The 19,872-nt window shown below is 32.9% G+C and overlaps 1 protein-coding gene across 4 annotated transcripts in view; it reads right to left on the minus strand.

Annotated features, from left to right (window-relative positions):
* Positions 1-19,872, minus strand: part of LOC138807216 (single-stranded DNA-binding protein 2-like) — a 154,261-nt gene that overhangs the window by 17,968 nt on the left and 116,421 nt on the right. For all 4 annotated transcript variants that reach the window (XM_069992815.1, XM_069992814.1, XM_069992813.1 and 1 more), the window contains exons 7-10: positions 15,693-15,741; positions 7,128-7,163; positions 4,768-4,822; positions 1,121-1,191 (exon numbers count right to left, since the gene is read on the minus strand). In XM_069992815.1, coding sequence (XP_069848916.1) covers positions 1,121-1,191; positions 4,768-4,822; positions 7,128-7,163; positions 15,693-15,741 — 211 coding nt within the window. The remainder of the gene's footprint in view (positions 1-1,120; positions 1,192-4,767; positions 4,823-7,127; positions 7,164-15,692; positions 15,742-19,872) is intronic.

Raw genomic sequence — 19,872 nt, forward strand, 5'->3', positions numbered from 1 at the left:
TTTCCTTATTTCCAGAGAATATTTTTGAGAAAAACAGGCTTCATTTGAAAAACGAGAGGCTTTAAGGGATCTGAATAAACTGAAATTTAGATCAAAGATAAAATGATAAAATAAAAGTTTGAGGGTTAAAAAAATTACCATCAAACAAGCCTGCCCTTTATCCTACCACCTCTGGGGAAATGAGTGGCCTTATACTATGGTGGGAATAGAGACCATGGACTGATTTGTAGTACATAACTTAAAATATATGTTCCTCATTGACTCTGAACCTATCACTTAGCTTTTATTAAAAACATGGTTTTCACATGAGCTGAGAAACTGGGCTAGTAAGCCAGTAATGTAATAAGTTCTTTGGTTCTGCCCCCTCACTGTTTTTTTGTTTTAAATGACACTAAGATTATAATGTTCAGAGTGTTTAAAATATAGAAAATACGTCATCTGATTATTTTTCAACTTCAGCTACCCTATATACATATGTGTTTATGTAGCAAATACTACATATATACACATTGATATAGTTGTATCAATATTTAGATTATAAATATTTTACAGTTACATTTAATTCTTTTTACAACTATATTCTGTTGTAAATATTTTTGGCCAATGTAAGCTTTATATCATGGGAAAATTATGAACTTATGCAGGAGAATCACAGTCATACTTTATTAAGAAGCCTAATTCACCCTATGCAGCTATCATGGCTCCATTTAAACACTATGTTTTGTAATTTAAATGAAACAAGTATATCTAACTTCATAATTTACTTTCAAGTATATCAGTTATCAGGACTAAAATGATCAAAATGAAAAAAAATTAGTGATGCTAAGAATGAACTCAAGATAAATGATTACACAAGCCTGAAATTTTCAAATAATATTAATCATTAAGTATTTGAGATAAGAGACTAACATTTTATAATCAAATTCAATTGTATATTTATATTATATTGCTATAAAATGTTATACATATTATAGTCCATGTTCTTTTCAACTGGAGGACAGACTTTTTTGTTTTTATATCCAGTACGTTTCTGGGAAATGAAGTGTAGGCAATATTCAGAATATAGAATATACTTAGAATTACAAAGTCTTCAAGTACACTAAAAAAAAATCTTATTTACATTAGGTCTGTTCGGTCCAGGAGGTACTGCATTCATTAAAGTATACATGTTGTCTCCAGAATTGGTTGAATCTGAAACAAAAGGTAACCCTTAAATTAGTAAGCAATCACAAAGTCATAATCAAAGATCAACTGGATATACACAGATATTGATAGCTGTAATATCTGAGAAAGCCATTACTATTTAAAAATATATACTTGTGTTATTTTCTGACCAAAATACCACAATGCAGTCATCATTAGACATATGAGAAAAGATCTGAACACTCCAATAATTCAAGATGAAGAACATTAAAAATCTAAACATTGTATCAAAGTTGTTTCTTTTTTTATAAATAGGGATAGTTTTACTTCTTCAAACAATGGTATGTATATAAATAACAAAAATCTCTTAAAATTTAGATTCAGAAGCTTTTCCCTTTTCAATATTTCCTTAAGAAAATTTAAAATCTAGTTTTTCTAAGCTAGTAATTGGTTAAAGTTGATAAAATTTATCGTGGGAATTGAATAGGACTATAAAATTGTTATAAAAATTATCGTGCTTAATGTAAAAGCCAGATGTTTCTACCTATGTATATTATCAAAGGTTGATAATGCTGAAGAGTATAAAATTATCACTCATGATAATTAGCAAGATGTTTTAATAAATCTTTTTCACTCATTTTATTCTTGATGTATTACAATAAAAATAAATGTGATATTTTGCAGTATTTCAGAATACATGTCATATCTATTAGCTACTTCTAATTAAGTTTTATGATGTTTATGAAGTAAAACAAAGTAAAATGCTAATTACCTTAAAAACTGAGGAAATATTGATCATAAAACATAGTTTTCTATTTTCTTATGACTATAGCTTCTTAAATATAACATAGCACACCATTCTGTTTTGAAGACAGAAATATCTGAAAGTATGTGTTTTGTACCGACTGATTCAAGATAGAAGGTAAAAAATAATTTGCTTTCTTATGGCAGTAACCTTAAAGTGGAAAATGGACAATTAGTTCTATTCTAATCGTGTGATTATTTATTAACAAGTTTATCCTTTTAGTGTGTATTACTTAGAGAGTAGGTTTAATATCATTTATTGGTTGTTTGCCAACAGTGATCTATAAATCTCAGTCTTACTTCTTACTTTGAAGTGAATATACCATAGTATTAAAATGCTCTCTCAGGCTGTTCCCTACTTCTTTATACATAATTCTGTGGCCTCAATACTTTTCACATCCTTATGCATAGCATATTTCTGTTAGACAGGCTTCTTGCTGTCTATAACTAACTTTCCTCATCTCCATTCTTTTAAAACTTCTTCCTTCAAGCATTAATTCCCTAGTTCCCACCTGCTGAAATTCTACTCAATATTCAAGAGTCATTACAAATATTTCCTTGAAATTTCCATATTCATGAATATTCCCCAACTCATGGATTTTACCTGGCACTACAATTAATATTTTGTCTTATTCTTCTCTTTGACTTATTGACTATGGTATAATAAGCTAATTGAGAGAAGAAAAGGAACTATGTCATATTTATCTTGTGTATCTCAAGTGATAAATAACTGCTTAGATTTAGCTAATGGAATAAATCCTATTATACAAAAAATATTTTTCAGAAAATGTTGGATTGCTTTTTAAACATGTTCAACCTTCAAATGGTTTTTCAACTGTATTCAACTTATTTTTGCTGAGAATAAACTAGGCTGTTTATTTTAAGTGTGTGCAAAGGAGATAAAATTATCAGTTTTAAGACTCAGCAAGAATATGTTACCAGAAAAACAATAAAAGGAATAAGGGAAACAAAGGAATTTTCTAGGAAATATGTGCCTTCTTTTGGTTTATATAAAACTTTGCCATAATGTGGATCTTCGGTGTGGATTCCTGAGGGTAGGGATATTGGCTTATGATTAGAGGTGTGATAGTGGTGAAGGGTGGGTGTGCATGAAAGGTGACTATGTAAAAATGAGAGCAGTATATACTGGTGGCACAACTTCTGTGTTACAAGGAAAAGGTGATAAGATGACTTCTCACTGCAATGATTAAGGTTGCTACAAAAAAATTTGGTTTCATAATGAAGGGTTTACTAATAGCATGTTATGTTCATACATTAAGCATTAATATAATATTAAAAAAGAATACAATGTTTGGAAGATGATTCCATTTATATGCTTCTAACTTCAATGAATGCTATTTCATTCCCAATGAAGATACTTTAAAGACAGAGACCACATTATGTGTATTTGCAGAGTAAAGCAAAATTTTGTATCATTTATCAAATGTGTTTTAAATGACTGGAAATTGTTTATATTGGTATGATTCATAATAATGAATTTTAAGCTCTCACATATTTCTAGTCTCCGACAAAACAGTTAAGAACATTTAAGTTTAACAGTGAAACATAATTAAAAGTTATTTCTAATTATAAAAATTTCCTATCTATTTCATTGTCCAGAAGTAATCACTGATCAATTTAGCCTCCTTCTTCTACTTTAAAATTTTTCTATTATATATGTGTTTATGTCTATTAAAATAAAACCACAATCATATTTTATTAAAACTGGAGCATTGTTTTCATTTCACTAAAAATTCTTTGATAATAACTTTAATGACATTTCAATTATATTTTGTGCTATAAAATTAATAATTTCACTAAAATTGGATTAGGAATAAAGGCTATGTCAATTGTTTCACTACTGAGTACAACAAATGAACATCCCTGAACATAAATTCTGGGTTGCAGTTCTAATTCTTTTTAGTACTAGGATCATAGAGTCAAATATTTGAACCTTTTTATGGTTCTTGATGTTACCAGAGCATTTCCTGGGAAAATTTAAGCTTCAATTTAAGCTTTAAGAATAATTTAAGCCCCAATCATTAGAGTGTCCAAATGTACTTGACAGTCTGAATGCAAATCTTCAGAAGAAAGGATAAAGATAGTTGAAATAATTATGTAAAATGGTTATGGATAAACTAAAGTATATTTAAGTTTAGAAGATTAAACAATCTTTTCTCAATGTATAGTAATTTGTTACCTAATTATTTTTTTTTTTGGTCAGTCGTGGGGCTTGAACTCTGGGCCTGGGTGCTGCCCCTCAGCTCTTCAGCTAAAGGCTAGCACTCTACCACTTGAGCCACAGCACCACTTCCCCTAACCATTTTTATAGACATGTAGGATAAATAAACTGTAAGCATATCTATATTCATTTTAGTAAGGTGATAGCACAGGTCTGGCTTGCTATTTTGAACCTCACAGATCAATGGTTTTACAAATTGGTTCATACATGCAGAATTGTTCATTTTTTATTAACAGCAATTAACTATACAAAAAAGTTTCACCATAATATTTAATGTATATAGTAACCTTTTCTAAGTTGTGAGATACTAGCATGTTTCAGTTTTGTTAAATCTTTAAGTTACATAAATTATTGAGCAATTCATATAGATCCAAAGACATGCTGACTAAACCTGTTATTCACACAAAAGGAACTTTCTAAATGCTTAATTGGACCACAGTAAAGAGCTTATTTCTTCCTATTCGCTACTTCTGTAACCATCATGAGATGATGAATACTGCTAACTTTATTTCATAAACCACTTCTGTATTTGTGACTTTGATAATCAAATGACCATGGGACGAGCTTGATGACAGTACCTGCTGGACTAGGCATGATAGGTGTTCCTGGTGGCCCTCCACCTCCTGGAGGACCCTAAACAATTACACAGCATTTCAGTCAAAGCAAAGCAGTTCATTAAACAATGTCAAGAAAAACAGAAAAATGTTAGATTCGTTTCTATAATCTAATTTGAAAGTAACAGGAAACATTTTCTCCATCATTTATTTTGAACAGTATGCAAAACATAATTTAGCTTAACCATGTGGAAATTGTTTTGACAAGTTTCTACAAACAATGAGACTGTAAGACTGATTTATTATTCATGACTTAATCATACCAGGTAAAATGAGGTTAAGGAGAAACCACTTAATAGGGCTTTTATAAATCCATAAAATAGAAATAATTTGTGTGTGCTTGTGTTTACCCTAATTTTCTTTTTTGTGCCACTGGATTATTTTGTTTGTTTTTGCTGGTCCCAGGGCTTGTACTCAGTGCCCAGGTGCTGTATCTGAGCTTATCTGCTCAAGGCTGATACTCTACCACTAGAGCCACAGATCCACTTCCAGCCATTTGGTGATTAATTGGACATAAGAGTTTCATGAACTTTCCTTCCCAGGCTGGCTTCAAACCCTGATCTTCAGGTCTCAGCCTGAGTAGCTAGGATTTATAGGCCATCAAGCCACCAGCACCCAGCTCCTATTTGCTGGCATTTATAGGAAGCCAATATATATTCATTTAGAGCAATTAGAGATTCACATTTAAAAAATACATCAAGGCTGTTTCTTTCTTCTGTTAGGCCCAATTGCAGCACTTCTGATACATGATATTTGTAACTATCATATCAATTAGAAATGAGAGGCAATGTTGACTAATGCGGTGAGTTAATAATGCTATAGCTATATAATCAAGCTACAATAGAAATGGGCAATTCTGAAGTTAATTTAGAAAAACAAAATGAATAATATAGGCAATGAGCTCAGAATTTTTCAGATATTCTATGTATATGATCAAATTAACTTAAGCCACTTAAGAGTGGCTAAATTTTTAATTCATTCCAAGTGAGTAGAGACTATCAATTATTTAAAATTATATACATGCAACTTAATAAACTTAAATTACATTGTAAATTCTATAGCTTCACAAAACTAGATATCCACTTATTAAGTAACCTAAAAAGGTTTACCCAAATTTTCCTACATTTCCTACATTCATACAAAATGTGATGAAAATTAAACTTCTGTAGTTTGTATAGCTTATAGGAAATTGAATGCCATGTTCATAGATCAAAAGGACAATGTGCTTTACTGTGTTAAAAAATAGTATTTCCATTGGGTGGAGTTCAAATGGTCATCTATTTTCTTTCAATACAATTGTTTCTTTTTCTTTTTCTTCTTCTTTTATATCTTGTGCCAGTCCTGGGCTTGAACTCAGGCCTGTGCTCTGTCCTTGAGCTTTTTTGCTCAAGGTTAGCACTCTACCATTTGAGCCATGCCAACTGGCTTTTTGGATAGTTAAATGGAGATAACAGTCTCACAGACTTTTCTATCTGGGCTGGCTTTAAACCATAATACTCAGATCTCAACCTTCTGTGTAGTTAGGATTACAGGCATGAGCCACCAGTGGCCAAATCATGCAACTCTTAACCCCACTTAAAGTTAGCCACAATCTCTGAAAATTTCTTTGGGAAAGATTTCCCTTTTCACCATTTTATTCTTGCTTCTCTGTTATCTATTTCCTTTTAAATATTACAACATTTAAATATTCTTAAGGTATTCTTGAGATATAACAAATATCATAATGGGATAACAGTTAAAAGATCATTTGTGAGTTCAAGAGTTCATATACAATTTGCTAATTTGGCTTCAGGTCTATGTGAGTTACTAGGGAAATCTGGCATGTATAAAAGAAAAATAAGAAAATAGGTATTCTCAATTTCTAAGAATGATAAAAAAATTAAAGACCGTTCCAAATCACTAGTCATCATTTTCCTGTTTGATCAACTTCGAGACTGGGAGAAAGCTTAATGACTTCATAAAATTTATGTGCGATGAATGAGGTCAGAGAGGGGGTGTACATCATTCTCTTGGAGAAGTACAAATTCAAGCATATTACTGTGTAACTGGGGAAGGCGTTCTTCGTGATTGGATAGAATACTGTTGTGGCTTCCAGAAACATATGCTGAAGTAAAACACAGTACTCAGGGCAATTCTGGCCAGATTGATAACTGTTTCAGTAATGAACATCAACATATGCACTGAGGTTGGCAGATGAAGCAACTCAAGATGTTCACTTCTTGGCCAATACACAGGGGCTTGTCTTAACATCTGGACAACTATTTCGTTGCTCAAATAAAATGTAACATCAATTCTTATGAGCAAACAAACCTAAATGTACTTACTACATAATTCCCAGGAGATGCTGAAGAGTATGGTATCTGGAACATGAATAGGACAAAAACAAACATTTTGATTCATGTGGCAGCATGAGACTACCTAAATTAATCTACTTCCTGTTTTTATCAAAGTATAGTAATACAAAAAGGAATTTATATTTATTTAATTGCTAAAAAATATACACTGAGTAACCACTATAGCCTCTAGAGTTTATAAGAAGGAAAAAACCCCATAGATTTTAGCTAAGATGGATTTAGATAGAATTACAGATAACAAGATAGTATGAGAAAGATATGTATCTATACAGCTAAAAACTCTGGGAAATTAGAAAATGTCAAATTAGTAGCCTAAAGTTATATCATTTTTTTAAAAGAAAAGTTTACAAAAATTCAGAAAACTGAAAAATTTCAATTTAGTAGCCTTTATAGGCATAGCTTCTAAGAACTGTGCAGTTACAAAAACCAGTTTACGGGGCTGGGAAGGTGGCTCAGTGGTAGAGCACTTGCCTTGCATGCATGAGGCCCTGGGTTCAATTCCTCAGCACCACATAAGCAAAAAGAAAAAAGCTGGAAGTGGCACTGTGGCTCAAGTGGTAGAGTGCTAGCCTTGAGCTGAAGAGCTGAGGGACAGCGCCCTGGCCCAGAGTTCAGGCCCCACGACCAGACCCCCCAAAAACCCCCCAAAAAACAAAAAAAACAAAAAACAGTTTACTACATTTACACAGTTTAGGTCAATACTTGATATATAGGCCTCTCCTCTTTCAGTATCTAATTATGGAAATTATTATAATAAACAGGTTCCTAAACTCTTTTCTAGATACTAGAAGATATTAATACCATGTTGTTATTATAATTTAAGAAATGTAAAATTAAAAAAACTTATTTAAAAATTAGTCATTGAGTGTGGATATTAACATACAGAGTTAAATGAATATATTTTCTTTTTTCATACAAGCTCAATTATATGAAGACATTGTACATACTAGAGACATTTTTTGCCCTATTATGGAAGAAAAACCAATAAATTACTGTTTACCTGGAGTCAGATAGCTATAGCCAGAACATAGGATCTTTAGCATAGTAAAAATATTATGATGCCTATACACTAAACTGTCCCTCCACCCAAATAATGCCATGTAATTAAACAAAACAGTACAAGGGAATAATATAACAAGAAAAGGAAGCACAACACAGTTATGATTTTACCTTCAATAATTGCTTGATGCTTTTCTAGAATTGCTTATTATTAATTTATTTGAACAGTCCTTTTTTTCCTTCTCATTGTCTGGTGTCCCTTCTTGCCTTAAACATAGAACGTAAGTTCTTGTGGCCTCTACTTGGCCTGTCTGTGGGTCTAACACTGGAGAGGACGACTGCTAGTTTGTCCTGAGTCACTGGTGATGAGAACTACTTCCCCAAGGAGTCCTGAGCTCCTTTATGACATTTAACATTTACTTAATTTGGTGAAGAATATTACTCATTTTCTTGAGCTTCTATTCTAGTTTATAATCTACAATTCACCCTCTTCCTCACATCATTTCAAATATGCACATCTTCCAAATCACCAAAAATTCTTTTGGCTCCTAGGACCAATCTCATCTGCATATATATATATATATATGTATATCTACTATACATACATACATATTATACTGAGCCCATGCTTTTTTGCTTACAAACATTCTTAAGCAACTTGAAGATACAATCTAATCATCCTTAGATGTTTGATATTCATAGTTCAATGTCTTTCTTTAAATACTACCTTCTTTATCATTCCTGAGTATTAAAAATCCCTTTTACAGAGAACAAGTCCCTTGGTATGATGTCTCTCTTATTCCTCATGATGCTCACAAGGATTATTCACCAGAATCTTTTCCCACCATAATCCCTTCCTGTTTGTTTAACAATTACTTCTCTATAATGTATTAATAAATTGTCTTTTCCCTTCTTCCATGCCATTGTCAGCATTTTTTAATGTAATATCTTAAATTTGTTATCCTAAAGCCTACTTTGTTAATTCCCATCTCCTGGATAACTCCTTAGTCAATTTTATTTTGTTTAGCAAAAATTTCCTGGTGGGAAACACTAAAAAGGTTGACAAGGTTCAAATACAATAAATCATATTCTCTAACATCGACCTACCTTATAGCTAGAAGAATTCTGGCTCGGTCTTTATGGAAGCCCAAACACATACTAGTAATGTGCCATAAACCCAGTAAACTTCAGAGGAAAGAAAAATCCTTGATTTGTAACATACACTAATTTCTGTGTTATAAATATTTCTATATGCCAGATTTTAAGTTTCCGATGGTTCAACAACTAGATGATGAGATTCTTGAATACTCAATCTAACTTTTATGAACTGATTGATATAGCAATTGTATCATTGTGAATGGTACTTCACCATCCTGTCAAGTTCCTGCTTGGCTTTCATTTGAATTTCAACATTGTATTTTGTTTACAGATTTTTAAATCTATGTGTTTATCTCAGGTAGAAAACAATAAACTTTCTGCTTATTTCCATAACTAGTTCATTACAACTATCCCATTTACCCAAGCTGTTGCTTCTTTCATATTTTTATTTTTTTCTTCTGCATGGCACCTTCGAATGGAATTAAATAGAATTATAATTTAAAAATATTTAAAAATTGTGCTGGTAGCTTTAGTGTGGTCTTGTTTGTAAACATTTGGGTAAATGCCCAAAAGTGGGATTGCTGGATCATAGGGGAGATCTATGTGAAGTCTTTTGAGGAACCTCCGTTATTATCTCATCTATTTGTTCAAGTACTTTCCATTTTCTCCCTGCCAAACTCTTCATTTGTGACTTCCATACACAGTTTCTACTTTATAACCTTCAGTGTCCTGATTCAAAGCCCTAGCACTTTATAGAACTTTCCTTCCTAGAATTATCATCACGATCTGACTGCTTAGTGTGAAAGGCACAAAAAATAGTAGTGTAGACAGAAATATTATGTGGGTACAGAAGATGTATTTGAACTAGCCATTTGGAATTTAAAGAGAGTAAGTACCCACCTGAATGGTGGTATGGGTTGGTATAAGGAACAAAGGAAAGAAATAAAGGAGGGAATGGGGAGGAGGGAGAGAGGGAGGGAAGGAGGAGGGAAGGAAGGAAGGAAGGAAGGAAGGAAGGAAGGAAGGAAGGAAGGAAGGGAGGGAGGGAGGGAGGGAGGAAATGTGAATAGGTATATATATTTGGGAAATGGAATATATAATTTCATAGTGGCTTGAGACTGAGAAGGGTTTCTAGGAGTTTCCTAACAGTCACCTCCTCCCAAATCTACCATAGTGGAGGACAAAGGGTACTGTGATTTTGCTCACAGAACAGAAAGTTTGTGCCATTAAAAGGAGGCGACAATGCTTGATAAGAAATGTACTCATTATCTTGCCCATGTAATTGTAACCCCCTATACGGTATTTTCACAATTAAAAAAATTTAAAAAGTAACTGACTAAAGAAGAGTAAAATAAATTGCTGCTGGTGAAAGACTATGGAGGTTCAACTTCATAAATTTAAATGGTAACCTGAGTGCATGGAAATATACATTAAATGCCCTCTTTTCTGTTAAATGAAGGTATTGTACAAATACTTGGAAATTAACACTTAAAATAAATCACCCCCACCCCACCTCAAGCAAAAATAAAAACCTCACTCTCTGTCTCTCTTGTACACCTGCTTTTCTACCAGCTCAGTCAATGTCATCATCCCAAATACTTGGATTCAAATCTTTGAAATCACCATCACTGTCCCCCTCTTTATCCCTGAATACTCCCTCTAACTCAACTTCATCTTTCATACAAAATGCCCATTAAAATTAAATGCAAGATAAAAATGAAGATAGAGAAGAGCTAGAAAGTCAGAATCCTAGAACTATAAGAATCTATTATTTGACAGCTGAGAAAATTAAAGACAACATATAATGTGTGACTAAGCTAGACTGACTCTGAAATTCAAGAACTGAAATTCAAATATTCTGAATAATCCTGAGCCCTAATACTCATGATTATGGTGCTATGGTAGGGGCCAGAAAAATAAATAAGTTTGTTTTTTAAATGATCAGTAACAGCTAGTATCAACACTGAAGTCTGAAATTATTTTGTAGGTAGTGACATTTAGAAATTCAGGGAACAAGTTAAATCATACATTATCTATGCCAATAGAAAACTGAAAATATTATTTTTAGAGTTATTTTCAAAAGTAAGCATGTATTTGTATACAACAGAACCTTCTGAAGCAATACATATGTCTTTCCTCTAAGCTTAATCACAATAATAGATGCTCATTTTTTTTTCTTAAAGAATTTTCTTCTAGGGGAGGGAAGTGATGGTAAGGGAAAAACAAAGGAAGAGGCAACAATGCTCGATAGGAAATGTACTCATTACCTTACTCATGTAACTGTAATCCCTCTGTACAGTATTTTTATAATAAAAATATATATTTAAAAAGAATTTTCTTCTTCATATTCTTGCCAAGTTAGTGAGCTGATTATTATAATACCACATTGAATAGTTGCTGTTTTGCCTATTTCCTCTTTACTAACAATTCCTTTAACTTTCTTCAGTGAACTGCACTTCTTATTTTTACTATACATAATTTGGATGGGGTTCAGGAATAGGTGTATACCCAACATCAGCATATAAAGTATTTATTCCCCATCCATCATAGTTTCATAAATGAGTATATGACCCCATTTGAGCTAATATTGTTCAGTTAAGAGTTATATTCAATTCCGTTGCTTAACTGCTAAGGAGTAGTATTCTTTCAAGCTCAAATGGGAACTAGGAGCATATTAATCTCGAGCTTCTGTGAGGAAACAAAAAAATAACCACCTGCAAACACAAACACACATAGACCATGTCAATTGTGGGCCTTGAATTTAGGGCCTGTGTGCTGTCCTTGAACCTCTCTGTGCTCAAGGCAAGGGCTCTACCCCTTGAGCCACAGCACCACTTCAGGTTTTTTGAGTGGTTAATTCGAGATAAGAGTCTCACAAGGACTTTTCTGCCTGGGCTGGTTTTGAACCATGATCCTCAGATGTCAGCTTCCTGAGCAGCTAGGATTATAGGCATAAGCAACTTGTGCCTGACTTAATTCTAGATTTTTAGAAGAGAGATTGTCAGAGACTGAGAAGGGGTGAAGGAAGAGGTGAAAGAGGTGGGAGACAAGGTAGAAGAAGAGTATGGGCATGATTAATACCTGATGTATGCAAGTACAGAAGTGTCACAGTGAGTTCCATTATACAGTTAATATGTGCTAATAACTATAATAAAAATAAATATACTGGGCTTTTCAGATCTATGACCTAGTAACATTCTCCACTAGTATGAAGTTAGTTTGGTTGGTTTTCTGCACTTTATAATACAAAGTGTCTTATTTTTAGTAAACAGTCTTGAAAACTCACAATTAGCACATGCTGTATAAACATAACCAGTATGGGACAAATCACCACTGTGTGCCTCCTGAGTTGATGCACCAAAAAAAAAAAAAAAAACAACAACACCAAACTATTTCTCTGGTATACTGACAAATATTTATAACCCAAATCTAATAATAAGGAAATATCAGGTAAGAGCAAATTATGGAGTGGTCTAAATAATGCAGTGTGTCTAATATAACTGCACGATTACAAAAGACAAGAGCTGGGATCTGTCCTAGATTAAAAGAGATAAAAAATTATGACAAGTGAATGCAATCAGAGAATTGGAATTTTCTTTTGGTAAAAAGATACTATTGAAGCCGGGTGCTGGTGGCTCACGCCTGTAATCCTAGCTACTCAGGAGGCTGAGATCTGAGGATCGCGGTTCAAAGCCAGCCCGGGCAGGAGAGACCATGAGACTCCTATCTCCAATAAACCACCAGAAAACCGGAAGTGGCGCTGTAGCTCAAGTGGTAGAGCGCTCGCCTTGAGCTGAAGAGCTGAGGGACAGCGCCCAGGCCTGGAGTTCAAGCCCCATGACCGACAAAAAAAAAAAAAAAAAAAAAAGATACTATTGAGAAAACCGGTAAAATCTAAAGAAGATGTGAAGATTAGAAAGTAGCAGTGCATTAATGTTAATTCTCTGCTTGGTGACAATTTTGGATTGTGAAAGATCATAACTTTGCTTTTTAAAAAAGATGTACTGAAATATTTACAGATAAGAAACAAAATAGATCACAACAAAAGGATGCTTGAATACAGAGAGAAAATAATAAAGCAATGTGGTAACACATTCATACTAGAGAATCTTGTATGAATTTTTTCAAATATTCTTCAAGTTTTATGTAAATTCTAGGTTACTACAAAATAATGAAAAAAGTATGTGAAGCATATGTGAAAAGAGTAAAGTAAAAAACAAACTCCTTACTTTAATATGCTGATATGAGTCAAAGACTTACTGTATTAATATAAACTGAAAAATGTTTGTAATATTAAGTATTCACAGGAAGACTAAAGAACTTGGAATTCAAAATAATATAGATGGATTATTACTATAAAACAATCAGTGGTGTTTAGGGAAGAAAAGTCCCTCAATACTTTTTGCTTCTGTTTTATAGAAGCCCTGTGTTTCTATTAGAAAGTCATCATTTTTCTGTAATTTCTTTCTTGTTCTCAAAATAAATCATTTTCAGAGGAATGTTTTTCTTTTGCGTGCTAATGATGATGATGAAGTTCTACTTCTGAAGCAAGAAAATCACTTGCCACTTCCCACTTCTTTTCCTGATTCACATACTGGGGATGCCTACATTTATGCTGGTCATGGGCTCATTTCAGTTTTTATCAATGGGGCCCATGTCAATAAGCACAACTCCTACTGTAGTTCTTAGTGTTTCACAAGGTCTAAAATAATGGAGAGCTCCTGATTTTATATAATCCATTTTTCTACCCATAATGCTTAGTTCTATGAAGCCCTGAGGAGAGGAAGCTCTCTAATAGCATCAGAATACAATTGCCTCTGTCCTACCCTTCCATTTGGAAAACATACTCCAATATTTTAGATATAATGAACATCTTCCGCGTCATCTTTCCAAATGATGCCCACCTTCTTAATTGTTTTTGGGGAGGTATAATCTTAGGATGAGTATATAAAGAAGGGTAGTGTGAATTGTCCTCTGATTTTCTGTATGGGCAGTAGTGGGATGATTAGCAAAGGTGGGATATTGGCTGGTTTTTAATCAAATTTCATTGAACATGTAGATAATAAAATTTCTTTCCAGACATTGGTAGTGGGAAGACTATCCAGTTTTCAGTGTTACAAAATTATTTTTGGCCTCCTTAATAACATTTTCATTGGAAAGTTGAAAAGGCTGCAAGCCAGATGCCATTTTAAAGTAAAATCTTGAATAACTTGGTTAAGGCAGATAACATGAAACAAACACAAATCAAAACTTGTTTTAGGCATGTAAAAAAGCCAAAAGAAGTTGAGAAGTTCTATTCATTTGCATTATGACATAATATAACAAGAGTGTTTTAGAAAAAATGGTTAGTCTACTGAAGAACCAATTGAGAGCAAAATCTTTTTTTTTTTAACTTTCAATAACTGCATTTAATTAGTGTATGGTATAGCTACTAAAACTAAAAAGAAATATGTTTACCTTGATTGAAGTAATTTCTTCCCTGAATAGTAATGGATTTAGTATGTTTACTCTTATTTTCTATACTACACGCACATCTCATTTTTAACTTTCTTGAAGTTTAATGTAACCTTAAACTTTTGATCAGTCTCATGTTCATTTAGTGAACATTTGTATACCTTTATGCACATTAGCAAATAACATACCTTTTGGTTAGAGACACAGGCTATATTTTACTGCCATACTGACTCACTTGATTTGGATACATGTGTGCAAAGTACACACCACACAAATGTTCGTAGGTTTTCTCATTACTGAAGATCTCAAGATTCCAAAGTCAAGAAGAAAAAAATATCTCCAGTATCATAAGATTAAAATCATCTTAGTTAAAAAATGAAATGCTCAATTTGCAAGCTGTGCATATATTTATGTGACAGTATTAAGAAGAATGTGTTTGTAAAGTTAAACCTCTGCCAAAAAACAAAACAACAACAACAGAACAACAACAAAAAAAAACTAGGAAACTTCTTAGGATTTTAGGAAAAGACATGTGCAATGAGGACAATTTAACTAACAGGCATAGGAAAATGAAGACTTGCTTTCCGACAGGGCAAGGGAGCAAACCTAGGTGTAAAGCATGTAGCAAATCCAATCAGAATAACTTAGTTTGATCATTCTCTAATTGAGGGTTATCACAGATAATCATACATTATAGATATTATAGAAAGTCAGGCTATGTTATGATAAATATGTAATATACTTAAAGCCCAATATTTCTTTTTGATATCTATTAAAAACATAGGATGCATGTTTATATTAACTCCTGAGGTAAAAAATTATATTATTTCAAAACTTATGCATATTTTTCTAAATGGATATATTTAAAACATATTTCTTACTTTTAAAAAGATTAATACAATGGGTAAGGCTTTCAAAAGCAGTTATTTTTGTTACCTTAGTTAAATTTTACAAAATACAAAATATATTATATTATATACTCACTGAATTGGCATTTGTTGGGTTTGGCCAGGGTCTACCGCCACCTGGACCCCTGTAAAACAATATAAATGACATTTTAATCTATGTCTTAAGTGTTTCATAATAAGTTAATACTGATAATTCAGCTATTATTGACAATTCTAATTCAGCAATGGAATTACTATCTTAATAGTTTTTATTCTTTTTTTGAATTTTATTTTATTGTAAAGCTGCTGTACAGAGGGGTTACAGTTACCTGAGTAAGGCAATGAGTACATTACTTGTGGATCAATGTTGTCCCTTCCCTTGTTGTCCCGCTACCTCTTACACTCCTCCTCACCCCACCCCCAAAATTGTAAAGTTCATTTCCAATTACTATCTTAATAGTTTTGATTCTTAAATGAAAAAAAATTATATGTGATACTTTTATTCCCACATCAAACTACTTTTAGACAAGTTTTAAGTTTTAACTATGTTTACTTATTTTTAAAACAAAACACTGTAATCACTTATAACTATATGTATCCATGTGTGTATGTCTGTTTGTATCCTGAATCACTATGCTACTTTTGGAGTCCAAAGCACTAACTATGAAACTAAAACGGAACTGTAATTTATGTCACAATATGAATCCCTTGTATCTCATTCAAAATGAAATTATTTGTAAAGTATCAATATATGTAAAATATAGCTCATATTAAGCTACAAACACAAATACACAAAAAAGTGCTTAAGGATATCTTCTTTTCAAAAACTCATAGTGTCATGTATGTTACTTCATATATAGCTATATACCAAATTATCTTTCAGTGCAACTAATGATTTATCTACTATTAAGTGAGGAAATAAATCATTTTCTTATTTTCATAAATTTAGTTCAAGGCAATTCCTGGAAAATAAGGGAAATCTTTGCAAATATATGTCATATTACATAATTTTAGTGTAGAAGAGAATTTTCGCATTCAACATCTTATGAGAACATAAACCTTATTTTTAAACAAAATTAATGTCTACTTGAATGAAAAGGTCTCCACCACATTTTAGTACTTGATAAATACTTAATGAAGACTATTGCCAACTCCACTGTAACTGGGATTATTCAAAATGATTCTTTTCCTTCTAATTATTATGATAATAAAATAATGATTACTGTGTGTGTTTGTGTGTGTGTGTGTGTGTGCTTGAACAGGGGCTTGAACTCAGGGCTTGTGAGCAGTCTCAGCTTTTTTGCTCAAGCTAGCATTCTACACTAGAGGTAAAGCACCACTACTGGCTTTTTGGTGGTTAACTGGAGGTAAGAATCTTATTCCTATATTCAAATTGAGATCCTCAGATCTCAGCTTCCAGAATATCTAATTATAGTCTTAAGCCCCTGGAAAAGGGCTAAGACAAGTTAAAAGTTTTTAATTGAAAATATTTTTAAAATTTTATTTTCTTATAATGATGCTGTACAGTAGGTTACAGTTACATCAGTAAGTTAATGTGTGGGTTTCTTGTTGGGCATTGTTACCCCCTCCTTTGTTTTCTCTCCCTTACGTCCCTCCCCGCTCCCCTCCCCCAAAGTTGTAAGGTTCATTTCTTAATTATAGGGACATTAAATTGAATGTACTAATGTTAAAGAGACTAAGTTAGTATATTACTCAGGATCTCTTAGAATATTTAAAACTGCTTTTAGTTTTATTTTGAGATTCCCTAGGGATGTGAGCAGCAGAAAAGGAAATGGATTTTTCCCATAGGAAATGCACACTATTAGGAATGCCCACATACAATTATTTTTCCCAGTGTGACTTGATGAATAAAAGGGAAAATTAAAATTGGTCAAAATCTTATGCGTAGGGAGAAGTTAAAGGACATTTAAATTGTTGCCACTCTAAGAGGATGATGATAATAATGATTCGCAATTAATTACTGACACACTTTTTTACCTAGAGGATTCAATGTCCTACTGACAAAAAAACATGAGAAGTATAGGACGTATGCTGATCAGTAAAATATTTGGGTAGCAAGACATAGCTGCATGATTTGTTTGCTGTTACATAAAACACAGTAAAGAAACAGGGAAGGCCAGGAGCCGGGAGCTCATGCCTGTAATCCCAGCTATTCAGGAGGCTGAGATCTGAGGATCATAGTTCAAAGCTAGCCCAAGCAGCAAAGTTCGAGGCTCTTATCTCCACAACAACCAGAAAACCCGGAGTGGCACTGTGAGCTGAGGGGCAGTGCCCAGGCCCAGAGTTCAACCCTACGACCACTACCACCACCACCAAAACCCCAAAAAACAAAAACAAAAAACAAGAAATGGGGAAATGTTTATTTTAAGATTATATAAAAACTACATCCACATCATGACAAAGATGTGTGGACAATGATAATATGATATATGTTTAATGTTTTCATATTAAAATATGTAAGTAAGTATCCTAAAAATACAATGACTAAATAAGTATAGTATGAATAAGATATACTACATATTGTTACTTTAAAATTTGCTAATGTTAACTTCTCATATTAAATTAAATGCCAAAAAATAAGCAAAAAATAAGCACTTTAAGAATATAGGCTAAATTGTTACATTGATTACAAATAATATACAATATCTTTAATACATTGCATTGAAACTACTTGCCCTGTTCTAGCAAATTATATTTCATATTAAACTTCACTTTTACATTATATGATGATATATTAATAATTAATATGAAAACACTTTAATTTTCATAGTGTTGAATAAATTGGGAGTTGTATAACTAACTCTAATCAACCAAGTAAATAACAATCATCAATCTTTTGAGAACCATCAGCATAATCAAGAAACTACTAAATATAACACAAATATCATTTTTATTGAAACATTTGACCTAACTATAATTTGAAGTAGAACACAGCACGATTCATTTCCAAACATGTTTTTTTTTGTTGTTGTTGGTTGTGGGCTTGAACTCTGGGTCTGGTCCCTGAGCTCTTCAGCCCAAGGCTAGCACTCTACCACTTGAACCACAGTGCCACTTCCTCAGTTCCAAACAAAACTAAAAAATAAAATTTAGAAGAAGTTTATGTTTTTTTGAAAACACATCATTACCACAAAGGAGAGAATTCCTCTTGTGTAAATCACACTTATTTTAGGAACTACATTAAGTAAATAATTTTGTAGAACATGATAAACAGCAAGCAAATCTTTCAAGTATTTTCCTCCTCTAATTTCTATAAAATGGGTAGAAAATGCATTAAATTATTGAAATGTAAATACTACATTAAAGTAACCATTTTCTTTGTAGATAGATGATCAGTGTGTGGGGGGGAGGGGGGTTCCTGGGGTTTGTACTCACAGCCTAGGCACTGTCCCTGAATTACTATGCTCAGGGCTAGCACTCTACCACTTGAGCCACAGCTCACTTCTGGCTTTTTTGGGTGGCTAATTGGATATAAGTCTCACAGACTTTGCTGTCCGTGATGAACCTCATTCCTCAGATCTCAGTCTTCTGAGTAGCTAGGATTGCAGGTTTGAATCCCTGGTGCTAGGTTCAAAAAAAAATTTTTTTTTTGTCGGTTGTGGGGCTTGAACTCTGGCACTGGGCGCTGTCCCTCAGCTCTTCAGCTCAAGGCTAGCGCTCTACACTTCAGCCACAGCACCATTTCTGGTTCAATTATCTTTTTAGCCATAAAGTTAATCAAGTTTTGATACAAATGGTTTATTCTGCAATAAAGGGATCCAGTTGCCAGTTAGAATGCAGTATTTAATTACTGTGGCCAAAGTTGGGATATTTACATTGTCATTACTAAAGGAAAAAAAATCCAGACATAATATTCTGCAAACCCCTTTTGCCTACCACTCTGATGTCTTTCTTTCAATTTTTAAGTAGCTTGTACTTAAAAAAAGAAAGAAAATCAAGCCACAAATATTAATGAGAAATACTTTTTTGCCAATAGACACTTAAAAAAACTCATTTATGATATGAAATTTCAACTAAACTTATTCAACTAAAGACAATGGAGATAAAATGTGTTTTTTATGTTTCTTTAGATTGTTTTGTGTGTGCCAATGTCAACACAATCATCATCCTCTCTGGCTGTAGCTTCCACACTTAAAAAGTTTCCCTGAGATACGGGGAAGGGAGGTGAAGGGTAAACAAAGGAGGAGGCTGCAATGCTTGGTAAGAAATGTATGCATTATCCTGCCCATGTAATTGTAGCCCCTCTGTACAGTATG

Source organism: Dipodomys merriami, unplaced genomic scaffold (assembly GCF_024711535.1).
Source record: "Dipodomys merriami isolate MVZ:Mamm:240054 unplaced genomic scaffold, mDipMer1.0.p SCAF_416, whole genome shotgun sequence".
Taxonomy (NCBI): domain Eukaryota; kingdom Metazoa; phylum Chordata; class Mammalia; order Rodentia; family Heteromyidae; genus Dipodomys; species Dipodomys merriami.